Below are 12,861 nucleotides of genomic sequence, written 5' to 3'. Positions count from 1 at the left end.
ATTATAGTGGGGTGTTTGGCTATTATACTGGGCGGTCCTAGGTTCTGAGTCTTTCCTCTTGTCTCTGGGGGTCGGATTTTTAATGATCGGCTCTTGCCGAGCGGCCAGGGAATCTTCAGCATTCATGTATTTCTGGGCTTTGGATAGTAGGGCTGCCATGGTGGTTAGAGGGTTTTTGGAGAGGGAGAAAAGAAAATCGGACGACCATAGGCCGGCCATGAAAGCCGTGAGGATGACCTTGTCGTCGTTCTCCGCTACTTGAAGGGCTTCGGTGTTGAAGCAGGTGACGAAGCTGCGGAGCGACTCCCCCTCGGTCTGACGAATGTTAAGGAGTTGGGTGGCTGGGCGTCTCTGACGCTGGGCTCCGATAAAATGGCTCAGGAAGGAGTCACTGAGGTGTTGAAAGGTGGAGACGGAGTCCGCCGGTAACTGGCTAAACCACAACCGAGCTGATCCCTTTAGTGTCACGGGGAAAGCTCGGCACATGATCTCGTCGGGGAAAGCATGGAGGATCATGAGGGTGCGGTAGATTTCCAGATGGTCGACTGGGTCCGTTGTGCCATTAAAAGAGTCAATGGTGGGCATTTTGAACTTGGCGGGCAATGGTTTGTCCCGGATGGAGGCAACAAAAGGCGAGTTGGCGGTGACTGAGGGCTTGTGCTGAATGTTCTGCATGACCCCTTGTAGTTGGAGCTTCATAGCTCGGAGTTCAGCGTCCCAGAGGGGAATGTTATCGCCATGGTCAGTCAATGGAGGTTGGACGCTGCTGGCTTCCCCCTCAGGGGCTAGTGCCACGACTGACGGGCGTGGGGGTGGAAGTGGTAGGCTCATATGTGGAGGAGGAGGAGGTTGTAAACCTTCTAGATTGAGCAGAGGGGGTTGTGGAGCAGTGTGGACTGGGGTTCTTTCTTGGTTGGGTGGAATATCTGGAGGTGGAGCGGGGGGGTTTCTTTGAAGTAAAGCACTGATCAGGGCCTGGTTTTGCTCGGCCATGCGGTTAATGCTGTTGGTAAGTTTGATGATGTACTGTGGTGGGTTGTTTGGATAGGGAGGGTCTGTTTGATGATCGACGGTATTATGATGAGAAGCCATGGATCTAGTCGTGACCATACACCTGGACGGGTGAGAGGAAAAGGTAACGGGGAGAAAGGGGGGCTCCGGCGATAGTGAACACAACTAGCACACGAATAAACTACAGTTTCCCACAGACGGCACCAACTGATGATGCAGTTCGTCCTGGGCGGATGGGTCGGGCTGGTCTAGGCTCTTCAAGTTCTGATCCAGGCGGATGATTCCGCCAGATGACCTGCAAGCAAGTCCAAAGGGGAACGGGGTAGTCCCCCAGTGAACCCTCCGGCGAGCAAATCAGTAAAGGAAGAAGGAAATATAGAGAGAGAGAGATAGAAAAGCTTAACCTTCCTCTTGTTTTCGATTCTTGCTTATATCCTTTGGTAATCATTTCACTGTCCCTTGTGACGTGCCCCCTTCCGCCGAAAGCCTGTGCCGTAGCTTACCTTGTTCAGGGTGAGGGGGCTCTGTTCTGACGGGGAGGTGTTGTCGTAATAAATGCTGTGATGGGCTGCATTAATGGTGATGTGTTGTGGCAATAACTCTGCAGATCTTTGTCTGCTGATGTGGCCTGTGTTTCACCTGCCATGTGCCTGAATGTCATTGGCCCTCCATGCCCAGATGGCCTCCAGCTGTCCTGGGCTTTGCCAATCGGGTTATGCTATGGGTCCCAAGCGATGGGTTTGGGGTTGTTTGCTGTGGGCTGTAAGCCTTATGGGCCTATCCATGTCAAGCTACATTTGTAATCGTTCAGCAGTTACCTTTTGGGCATTATTAGAAAGTAAAAAAACGTGACAAAGATTTTGATTTATGTGCTTTATATAGATTTCTTAGATAAATTTGGATAAAATGAATTTTTCATATTGCTTTGACACCTGGTCACTAAAATTAAAGGTAAATTACCGTCTTAATAGTTGGACTCAATTCCCATTAAATCTTATTGAAAATAAATTTTAGTAAAATTGTGGTTAAAAATAATTTGTTGTGATAATTTTTTGCATATAATTTGACAATTAGTGACTTTTTTTGTCACTATTTTTATAAATTGTCATTAAAACTTACAATTAATGATATTTTTCTGTGATGAATTTTTCAAATTGTCGATAAAAGTTGAAAATTAGTGTTTTTTTTTTGTGACGATTTTTTAAAATTGTCGCTAAAACTTAGAATTAATGATTTTTCGTGACAATTTTTAAATTGTCGCTGAAAATTAATAATTAATGGCGTGTTTTAATAGTGTTTGAAAAAAAATGCTATTAATTCTCATAAGAACTATTGAATAATAAATCCACCTATTAAGATCTGGACATAATTCTCCCTAAAATTAAAATATCTCCCACTAGAAAAATCCTTTTTTAATGCAACGTTTCTTTTTGTTAGAAACTAGACCCAGTGTACATTTCTAATACTGTGTCAAAATATGGTTCAGTGCTGAAAATTGTTCCAATTAATGTGGATTTTACTATCACGTTGGGCTGAAAATGGAAATCTTTAAAAATGAGAATGGTCCATTATTTCATAGGCTTCTAGTTTTCAAAAAATCTAAAATTTCTAAAATATTGATTTGTAACTATGTTTTAATTTTAAATAACAAATAACAATCTCAATCAAATAATCAAAAACAAATCGATACAACGATTTAACGTGGAAAAAATCACAAGCCAAATCTACAAAACAATCCACCAAGAAGATAAAAAGAAATTACACGTGTATCCTTAATTACCTTGCAAATCCACGCTCGAATTGAACCGATCTCAATGTGCCTATTCTACTACCGTCTTTACCTCGAAATTGTTTTGCCCAACATTAAATCCACGATACTGATGCCAAATCCACGATGATGAGCTAGTCTGAAATCCACCAAAATTTCAGGCCCAAATTCTCCGAAATTCACTGAAGAACAACTTTCTCTTTTGTGAATACAAGAAACAAACAAACCTCTTGATGATGTTGATATAAAATTCATGGATTCATTAATCACTCTTAAATTATCAAGGAAACACTTATAAAGCACCCTCAATATAAAATACTTTGTTTTTTTTCTTCATCTTTGAAAATATAGACGACTCAAACCCTAAAACGAGCAAACAACGCACTTTTATAGTAAACTGAATTGCGAAAACCATTTGAGCGCATACTTCACCGCTTGAGCGGTGTGCATAAAGGCGGTGCAAAATATACAGGTTAACAGTTCGAATGCAACATTTACTGCTCGAGCGACAAAACTTACTTCCCAAAAGTTCAGACACTCTGCAAAATTACTGAATAATCATTTTCTCCGCTCAAGCACACAAATGATCGCTCGAGCGGTCAAACAACTTTGACCGCATTTTTACTTTTTGCTTCGGAGGCGCTGCCCCTCGACCCTACTTGGGTACTGCCCCAGACCTGCCATGGCCTATACATAGTCAGCTAAGTGACAAATATGAAAGTCTCAAGATCACAAACTTCTCTGCATAGGCATAATTCGGGTTAAACTCGCATCTAAACACTATCCTCAGTGAAACAAAAGAGTGAATAAACTTATAATTGAAAAGAGTTTTGTCAAACGGGATTACCAATTACAAAAACCTAACACATTTTTTTCGAGCTCCTCAACTTGTTACCCTCCACTAACCACTCTCCATAGTGGTCATGCTTCGTTTTCTTCTGTTCCTCTCTTTTTGGCTTATATTTTCCTTGCAAGTTTCTTTGCACGTTTTAGTGCTCGCTTGTGCTAGCGGCTTAAAATTGTATTTGGAATATGGATTTAACTAGAGATTTGAAAAATAAAAGAGAAAAGAAAAAGTTAAGTGAAAATATGAATGAATTCATGTTACACCTACAATTTTTTCTTTCCAAATCTATACCCCAAACACAATCTAAGGAAAATTAAAAACATTTATATTTTGTTATTCATCTTATTTTTTTTAGTTGTTTAGCTTTTTGTGTTGTTAGGATCATGGTTGATTGGTTTCTGTATGCACTTTCTCTATGCACTCCTTTTCTACTATATATAAACTCTGATTTTGATAATCTCCATTTCATTTCATGTATGTAATGGAGGGTTTTCTTTACAATCCAATAACTATAAAATATGAATGTAAATTTATAATTATTTTAAATTAAAAAAAATTATACTCATAATTAAATGATGTAAGGGAATATCTCCATTACAAATATGTAATGGAGAGTGTTAATGCTGTTCGCCCCAGTGAATGGATCAGACAGGTCTAAGCTCCTCCAGCCCGAGTCCAAATGATCAAGCCCACCAGATAACCTGCAGGCAAGTTCAACGGGGAACGGAGTAGTCCCCCAGCGAACTCTCCGACGAGCAAGTTAGGAAGAGAAACAGAGTATATGGGAGAGGATTCGAGATAGAGAACTTAACCTTTTTCTTGTCTACAACATTTGTTTATATCCTTTTGTCATCATTTCGTTGTCCCTTCCGACCTACTCTCCTTGTCGAAAGCCTATGTTGTAGCTTACCTTGCTCAGGGTAAGGGGGTCCTGTTCCGACGGAGAGGTGTTGTCGTAATAAATGCTGTGATGGACTGCATTAATGGTGATGTGTAGTGGCAATAACTTTGCAGATCTTTGTGTCTGCTGATGTGGCTCGCCCTCCACCCGCCGCGTGTTTGAATGCTGTTGGTTCTTGGTGCCATATTGGATTCCAGCTGTTCCGGACTCCATCGGCAGGGTTATGCATTGGGCCCCAAATGATGGGCTCTGGTTATTTATAGTGGTTCATGGCCTTTGTGGGCCTGTCCATATCAGTAGTCCCTCATTCCCGAGTGCGGCTTCAGACCAGCGAAGGGAATATGTATGAGGAAGATGGGTCCAACCGGGATGGGCAGTCGAGTTGGTGAGGCGAGCGTAGGATTGTCCGACTGTGGGGAGGGTTGATCGCGCGAAGGCCTAGCGGAGGGCCTGCCGGCCGAGCTAAAGGGCCGACCGTAAAGAGGGGCGATCGTGCGAGAAGGCTGATCGTTGAGGGCAAGCCGACCGTGAGGGCAGGCCGATCGCGCGAGAAGGCCGGCCGTGAGGGCAGACCGACCCAAGGGGCCGATCGTGAGGACAGGCTGACCGCGCGAGAAGGTCGACCATTGAGGGCAGGCCGACCGTGAGGACAGGCCGACCCAAGGGGTCGACCGTGAAGAAAGACTGACCGCGCAAGAAGGCCGACCGTTGAGGGCAGGCCGACCGTGGGGAGGGCTGATCGTGTGAAGGACGGGCGGATTGGCGCGGGGCTCAAGGGGCGGCGTGGAAAGTGATGATTGGAAGTAGAAAAGACAGGGTAAGGGGGATGGACAGTGCATCGTGGCCGTACACATGGCCACATCCCGCAAAAATGGGGGAAGATTAGGCGTTGGATCAGAAACGAAACGTTAGGTCATTGTGGGTGTTGAAGAGACGGTTTTGGCAGATGATTTTGAAAAGTTTTCAAACTGGTGAAAATTAATTGGGACCCTTGGAATACGGGCAAACCGTGGGCTTTTGGCATTATTCGATTCACCGACCTGTGTACGAAAAATCAAAATATTCCAAGTGTGAGTTCCTTTGTTGCTCACAATGTACCTCTACAACACTTTTTCAATTTCCTTGTTCCTACCGCCAAAGCGATTCGCAGACATACCACAGAAATGGCTGAAGAAAAGAGTGCAATTATCAAGGTGGACCCGCTTGGAGATGATGATGCTGTGGAGCTAGCGGCGCAGTATAGGACAGAGAGGGTGGGGGAGCCGGTGGTACGATCCCACGGTTCCACCATGATAGCAACTCCAAAGCCAATCAGCCAGGTGGAACCAGATCATTGGCACACGAAGGCTGACAAATCCATGATTACTGAGGCGGAGTTGGAGGCTATCCGCGAAAAATACCAGATCCCAGGGGATGTGGAGTTGTTACTACTGACAGCAACGGAAAAGCCATCTGACGCTAGGCCCGGGAAGTTTTCCCTTTATGAGGAAGCTCTGAAGGGTGGACTGAGGTTACCACTGCCGCAAGTGGTGGTGGATGTACTTAACCGTCTAGAGGTAGCACCGGGGCAGCTAATGCCTAACACATGGAAGATCCTGTTGGCCTGTGCCAGTGCATGGCCGAAGGCAAATGGAGGGGAGGCCATGACAGTAGACGAATTTTTTGCGTGTTATAAGGCGTCGGGGTAGCAGAAGACGTGGGTCACCCTGCAGGCTGCAGTGGGGAAGGGGTTGGTGGCGGGTCTGCCGTCGTCAATCAAAGGGTAGCGGCCGCGATGGTTCTATGTGTCGGTCAATGGGGGGCTTGGAGTGCGCACTATGTGGAAAGTGCCCATCAGGTCTGTGGAGCTGAAACTGGGGATAGCTGCGGAGGGGAGGGTGAGGAGGGTGAAGGAGTGGAGGGAGAGAGAAAAGGCTAAATGGGATGAGCTCGTTCAGCCGTCGGCATTGTTTGAGGCGGGGTTGGGGCCAAAGCCAAGTAGTGGGGATCTCGACCGAGCAGAGTTGGAGGCGAGGAGAAGGGTGCAGGAGCCAGAGGATCAGGCCATTCTTGCCAAAGCCCAGCAATTCAAAGAGTCCCAGGCCGACCGGCCACCAAAACCTGTTGCGAAGGAGCAGATTCGACCTCGCCCCAAACCCTTGGGAGAGAAAAACTTGGGCGATTTTGTGCCGCGGCCGCCCCCAGCAGACCCTTTGAAGGAGAGGTCGTTGAAGGAGATGGAGGCATTGGGCGTGGGAAAGAAGAAGAAGAGAGTGAGTCAGAGTGAGGAAGTGTCTGCCCAGAAGGGGAGGAGGGAGATGAGTGTGAAAAAAACCAGTGCAGTCGTGGGGTCTGAAGGGGGAGAAGGAGAGGGGGCCCCAGGAAGGGTAGGTGGCCCAGAAGTGGTGGATATTGCCTTAGAGGTCACAAAGGTCGTCCCCGAAAGGCAAGTGGAGGATGAGGCTGTTGGCCCTGGGCGAAGGAGGGAGGGACAGCCTCAGGGGGGTTTTGTACCGCAAGAAGAAGGAGTTGGTGAGACCACGGCGATCTACCATGCTCGTGTGGTGGCGGGGCGGCTGGAGGGAGAAGAAGGCCCAGCCAGAGCAGGGGCAGATCGCTTTGTAGGGACTGTAGAAGAGGCAGCCTTGCGCTCGACCTCCAGATTCAACGAGGCTGAGCTGCTAAGGGGGTTATACTCCGCTCAAATGGAGGTAACCACCTTAGCAGGGGCCCTGCTGAGGAAGGCGGGGGCTGCCAAACTCAAGGCAGATGAGGTCAAGGCCCAGCTTGTAAAGTTAAAGGAGAAGAGTGCGAGTTGGGAGAGTGCCCACACTGAGCTGCAAACGGTTAAGGCGGAGGTGGAGGACACACGCTGCCAGGTTGTGTCGCTCGAGTTCCAACTTGCTGGTGAGCAGAAGAAGTTGGACGAGGCCCAAAGAGCCTGCGTCGTCGCGGTCGAGCGACATGAAGAGGCTATGAGCAATAATGAGGAGCTGGTCAGGCAAAAGGACGAGGCGGATAGTAGAGTGGGCGATCTCCAGAGGGAACTGGAGGGCGAGCGCGCCAAGGCAGGGGAGGAGAAAGGGAGGCTCCAAAGGGAGTTGGAAGCAGCGAGAGTGCATGTGGCGGCGGAAAAGGAGAGCCTGAAGAAGGAGTTAGAGGCGGAAAAGGCGAAGGCGGCGTCGGAAAGGGCGGCCCTGCAGAAAGAGCTGGACGAAGAGAGGGCAAGGGCAGCTTCTAAAAGGGCGGCCTATCCCGATCTGTGCATCGCAGTAGTGGAGTAATTCAAAGGGTCTGTCGAATTCCAGACGGCGGTTGATATCGTGGTCGCGAGTAGCCTGGCTAGGCAGGAATCTGGGGGGGCGGGCCCATCGAGGACGACTGCTGGAGGCAGAACTGAAGCAGAAGTTATTGAGAGCTTCCAGCAGTCGAACTTTTATAAGCACGAAATGGCTGAGTACTGGGACAGTGGCTAGAAGATGTTCAAATGTAGAGCTGAAGATCTGTTCCCAAACTTAGACCTTAGTAGTGTAACAATCGGCGAAGACGATGTGGCACAAACCCCCCTGGATGAAGGCATTGAAGAAGAAGACCTCCTCTCTAGTGAGGAGGAGTAACTGGGGCGGAAGGAGAAAAAGATAGTTTGTTGGTTTGTTGTTTTTGTTTGTTTGTTTTTTTTTTTGTTTTGTTTTAATTGCTGTAATGAACTTTTGTGCAAAGTTGTGAACGAATAAAATTTCAGTTGTGTTTGTTATTTGAATATTTCTGCTTGTGGATCTTAGATAAATGAGGCATGGGCAAAGTGTTTGTAGAACTCCTCGTTAATAAGAGTGAAATTGAAGCTTGTAATAAGGATTCAATGCAGAGTGGAATTTAAAGTTTAATAAAATGATAGGCTTGAGAAAGTTAAATGTAATAAAATGATGGTGGAATTTAAAAACTGCGCAATGCAGAGTGGAATTTAAAGTTTAATAAAATGATAGGCCTGAGAAAGTTAAATGTAATAAAATGATAAGAACGTCTATGGAATTTGGACTAAGCAAAGAGCGGTGTGAAGACGGGGACCTGGAATTGTGACTAAGTGTGTTAGTGAATTCCACAGGTATGAAGTTTTGAATGGGTGGTTTGGACCCAGCCCTATGTGTTAAGTCTAGACGAGTGTTTCACGCTCAGTCTGGATGGAGCATCTAGTGCGCGGTCCGGCAGGGGGTGTGAACGGTCGGGCTGCCCGATGAGGCTCATGCTCAGTCCGGCTGAGGCTTTTAGTGCTCAGTCTGGCTGAGGCTTTTAGTGCTCTGTCTGGTAGAGGCTTTAAGTGCTCAGTCTGGCTGAGGCTTTAGGTGCTCTGTCTGGCTGAGGCTTTTAGTGCTCAGTCTAGTTGAGGCTTTTAGTGCTCGGTCTGGCTGAGGCTTTTAATGGTCTATCTGGCAGAGGCTTTAAGTGCTCAATCTGGCTGAGACTTTAAGTGCTCTGTCTGGCAGAGGCTTTTAGTGCTCGGTCTGGCTGAGGCTTTTAGTGCTCTGTCTAGCAGAGGCTTTAAGTGCTCAGTCTGGCTGAGGCTTTAAGTGCTCTGTCTGGCAGAGGCTTTTAGTGCTCAGTCTGGCTGAGGCTTTTAGTGCTCTGTCTGGCAGAGGCTTTTAGTGTTCGGTCTGGTTGAGGCTTTTAGTGCTCGGTCTGGCAGAGGCTTTTAGTGCTCTGTCTGGCAGAGGCTTTTAGTGCTCTGTCTGGCAGAGGCTTTAAGTGCTCAGTCTGGCTGAGGCTTTAAGTGCTCTGTCTGGCAGAGGCTTTTAGTGCTCGGTCTGGCTGAGACTTTTAGTGCTCTGTCTGGCAGAGGCTTTTAATACTGCAAATAAGAATGTTACTGAGACAACATATAGATAATTGAGATATATAATCAAGAAGTTACATTGCGTGGGGGAATATCAAGAATGTGTGAATTTCTCGAAAAGAAAATGCAATAACTGAGCAATACAAAAATAGGAGCTTATTGAAAGTAGCGTTTAAGGTGTTCGGCGTTCCATGGGTGGGGGAGGTCTCGACCTTCCATGTCCTGAAGTCGGTAAGTCCCTGGTCGGGGTCGGGCTTTCACAATGTAGGGTCCCTCCCATTTGGCTGCCAATTTACCCTCGGCTAGATTTTTGGTAGTGAGAGTTGCTTCTCTCAAGACAAGATCCCCTATAGCTAACTCTCTTGGTCGGACCTTGCGGTTGTAGTGTGTTCTCATTTTCTGTTGGTATGAGGCCAAGCGGACAGCGGTGGTCTCTCTGAGTTCTTCAATTAGGTCGAGGTCAGCCCGACGGAGTTCTTCGATGAGTGCTGGATCCGGATGTGAAACCCTGGGAGTAGGCAAACCGACTTCTACTAGGATAACCGCCTCAGCGCCGTATGTTAAGCTGAAAGGGGTCTCCCCAGTGGGCGTCCGAGCTGTAGTGCGATAAGCCCATAGTACATTCGGTAGCTCCTCAGCCCAAAGTCCCTTAGCAGCTTCTAGCTTAGTTTTGATTATCTTCAAGAGAGAGCGGTTGGTGACCTCGACTTGGCCATTGGCTTGGGGATGACCAGGGGATGAGAAATAAGGTTGAATCTGGAGGTCGGCGCAGAACTTCCTATACTTGGCGTTGTCAAATTGTTTACCGTTGTCGGAGATGATGGCCCGAGGAATGCCGAACCTGCAAACGATCGACTGCCAGATGAACTTGGTTGTGTTCCGCTTGGTAATGGTGGCGAGGGGTTCTGCCTCTACCCACTTGGTGAAGTAATCAATGGTGACGATCGCGAATTTGGTCTGGCCTCGGCCAGTAGGGAGTGGTCCGACCAAGTCGATCCCCCATTTGGCGAACGGATAAGGGCTGCAAAGTGTAATCAACTCTGTAGGGGGTGCATGGGGGATGTTGGCAAAACGCTGACACTTATCACATTTGAGCACGAAATCTGTCGCATCTCGATTAAGGGTGGGCCAGAAATAACCGGTACGGAGTATCTTGTGGGCTAGAGACTTACGGCCTGAGTGATTGCCGCAGATGCCCTCATGAATTTCTTGCATCACATAAGTTGCTTGAGTCGGATTGAGGCACCGCAGATAGGGGCGTGAGAAATCACGTTTGTACAAAATGCCGTCGACGAGGATGTAATTGGACGATCGTGCCCTGACTTTGGCGGCATGCTGGTGGTCATTCGGAAGTTCCCCTGCTATCAGAAATCGAAGGATGTCCGACGCCCAAGGGATGGGCTCATTTTGGAGGAATTGTACTTCATGCGGGTCGGGGAAAATGACGGGGTGGGATAGGTATTCGAGACAGACGCCATTACTGAGGGCGGACTGGTCTGCGGAAGCCAGCTGGACCATCTCATCTGCCTTAGAATTCTCTGCCCGGGGAATGTGCCTGATCTGGAAGGTGTTGAAAAGGCGAACCAGGGGAAGTGCAAGATCCTTGTAAGTCCGCATTGTGCCTTCCTTGGCGTCGAATTCGCCCGTGATCTGCCCGACGATGAGCTGAGAGTCGCTGAGCACTCGGATGTGGTTGACACCAATGTCCTTGGCTAGGCGAAGGCCTGCTATCAGTGCCTCATATTTGGCCTCGTTGTTACTGGCCTCAAACAAGAAACGGAGCGCACATTTGAAATAACCACCCTCAGGGCTGGTGAGAATGAGGCCAGCCCCGCTACCTTGCCTGCGGGATAATCCGTCGACATTGAGAGTCCAAGAGTGAGGGTCTTCTGGCTCGATGGGAGCTGGCAGGGGTAGAGGGGCAGTGGTTAGGGTAGGATTAGTGAATTCCAAGATGAAGTCGGCGATAGCCTGTCCCTTAATTACTGTTCGAGGGCGGTAAGAGATGTCAAACTGGCTGAGTTCCACAGACCACTGCATAAGTCTGCCGGAAAGTTCTGGTTGCTGCATGACCTTCTTCAAGGGTTGGTCGGTGAGGACCACTATGGAATGGGCTTGGAAGTAAGGACAGAGTCGTCTAGAGGCTGTGACCAAGGCTAAGGATAATTTTTCTAACAGGGGGTAATTCTGTTCTGCTCCCCTGAGAGCCCGACTGATGTAGTAGACCGGTCGTTGGACAGAGTCGTCTTCCCTAATAAGAGCTGCACTGACTGCGGTGCTTGAGACGACCAAATAGAGGAAGAGGGACTCGCCCGTGATCGCTTGTGAAAGGAGGGGTGGATTGGCCATACACTGCTTTAACTGTTGGAAAGCCTCTTCAGATTCAGTTGTCCATTCAAAAGTTTGCCGAAGGACGTTGAAGAACGGTAGGCACTTATCTGTCGCACAAGAAATGAAACGGTTGAGGGCTGCAACTCGGCCAGTGAGTCTTTGGACCTCCTTGATCGTCCTGGGAGACTGCATCTCAATCAAGGCCTTGATCTTTTCAGGGTTAGCGTCAATGCCCCGCTGACTGACCATAAAACCCAGGAACTTCCCAGATCCTACGCCGAAGGCGCATTTCTTTGGGTTGAGCTTCATTTGGTACTTGCGTAGCGTGGCGAAGGTCTCCCGCAGGTCGGTCAGGTGATCAGTGGAGAGTTTGCTCTTAACTAGCATGTCGTCGACGTATACTTCCATATTCCGACCTATTTGGTGATGGAAGACGGCATTGACCAACCGTTGGTAGGTGGCCCCAGTGTTCTTCAATCCGAATGGCATTACTTGGTAATGGTAGGTACCTCAGTCGGTGATGAAGGATGTATGTTCCCGATCGGACGGGTGCATGAGAATTTGGTTGTAGCCGGAAAAAGCATCCATGAAGCTGAGCATTTGATGACCGGCCGTGGCATCGACTAGCAGATCTATGCGGGACAGAGGATAGCTCTCTTTGGGGCAAGCTCGGTTCAGGTCAGAGTGATCGACACAAAGTCGCCATTTGCCATTGTTCTTGCGGACGAGGACCACGTTTGACAGCCATTTAGGGTAGTCGACATTTTTGATGAATTGGGCCTCAAGGAGTTTGTCGACCTCTGCGGCTATAAGAGTATTGCGCTTCGGATGAAAGATGCGTTGCTTTTGGCGGTACGGTCGGAAATAAGGTTGAACGCTGAGACGATGAGTTATAAAAGAAGGGTCGATGCCTGGCATATCTGAATGAGTCCAGGCGAATACATCATTGTGCTCGGTCAGAAGTGCAGTAAGGTCGGCCTTGGCTTGGGGGGATAGCTGGCTGCCGATCTTAGTAGTTTTCATTGGGTTGGTGGGATCGATGGGAATCTCAACGAGCTCCTCCACCGGTTCGCCCTTGACCAGTTCATCCTCGTCTCGGGCGTCAAGTCCTTCAATGATCATGGCCTCCTTCAACTTGACTTCCTTGAGTGAGGCGACATAACATTCCTTGGCGATGGTCTGCTCTCCCCGTACTG

The 12,861-nt window shown here is 48.2% G+C and overlaps 1 protein-coding gene across 1 annotated transcript; it reads right to left on the bottom strand.

The window, feature by feature from the left end:
- Positions 1–9,293: 9,293 nt before the first annotated feature.
- LOC145824068 (uncharacterized) lies at positions 9,294–11,404 on the bottom strand. Its single transcript, XM_082923655.1, has 2 exons — positions 10,507–11,404; positions 9,294–9,349 (listed from the first exon to the last, which is right to left on the bottom strand). Exons 1-2 carry the CDS (start codon positions 11,402–11,404, stop codon positions 9,294–9,296), a joined length of 954 nt encoding a protein of 317 aa, XP_082779781.1.
- Positions 11,405–12,861: the final 1,457 nt, after the last annotated feature.

The sequence above is a fragment of the Camellia sinensis genome, chromosome 4 (assembly GCF_055761805.1).
Source record: "Camellia sinensis isolate YWXY chromosome 4, ASM5576180v1, whole genome shotgun sequence".
Classification (NCBI taxonomy): Eukaryota; Viridiplantae; Streptophyta; class Magnoliopsida; order Ericales; family Theaceae; genus Camellia; species Camellia sinensis.
The sequence above is the reverse complement of the archived record's forward strand: the minus strand, read 5'-3'. Positions and strand labels throughout refer to the sequence as shown.

Excerpts from the sequence above, each read along its gene's own strand:
- LOC145824068 (XM_082923655.1), bottom strand. The coding sequence starts at position 11,404 with ATGCAGCAACCAGAACTTTCCGGCAGACTTATGCAGTGGTCTGTGGAA. Across the intron at positions 9,350-10,506 it reads CTGCGGCAATCACTCAGGCC|TATTAAAAGCCTCTGCCAGA; the intron begins GTAAGTCTCTAG and ends TCTTATTTGCAG.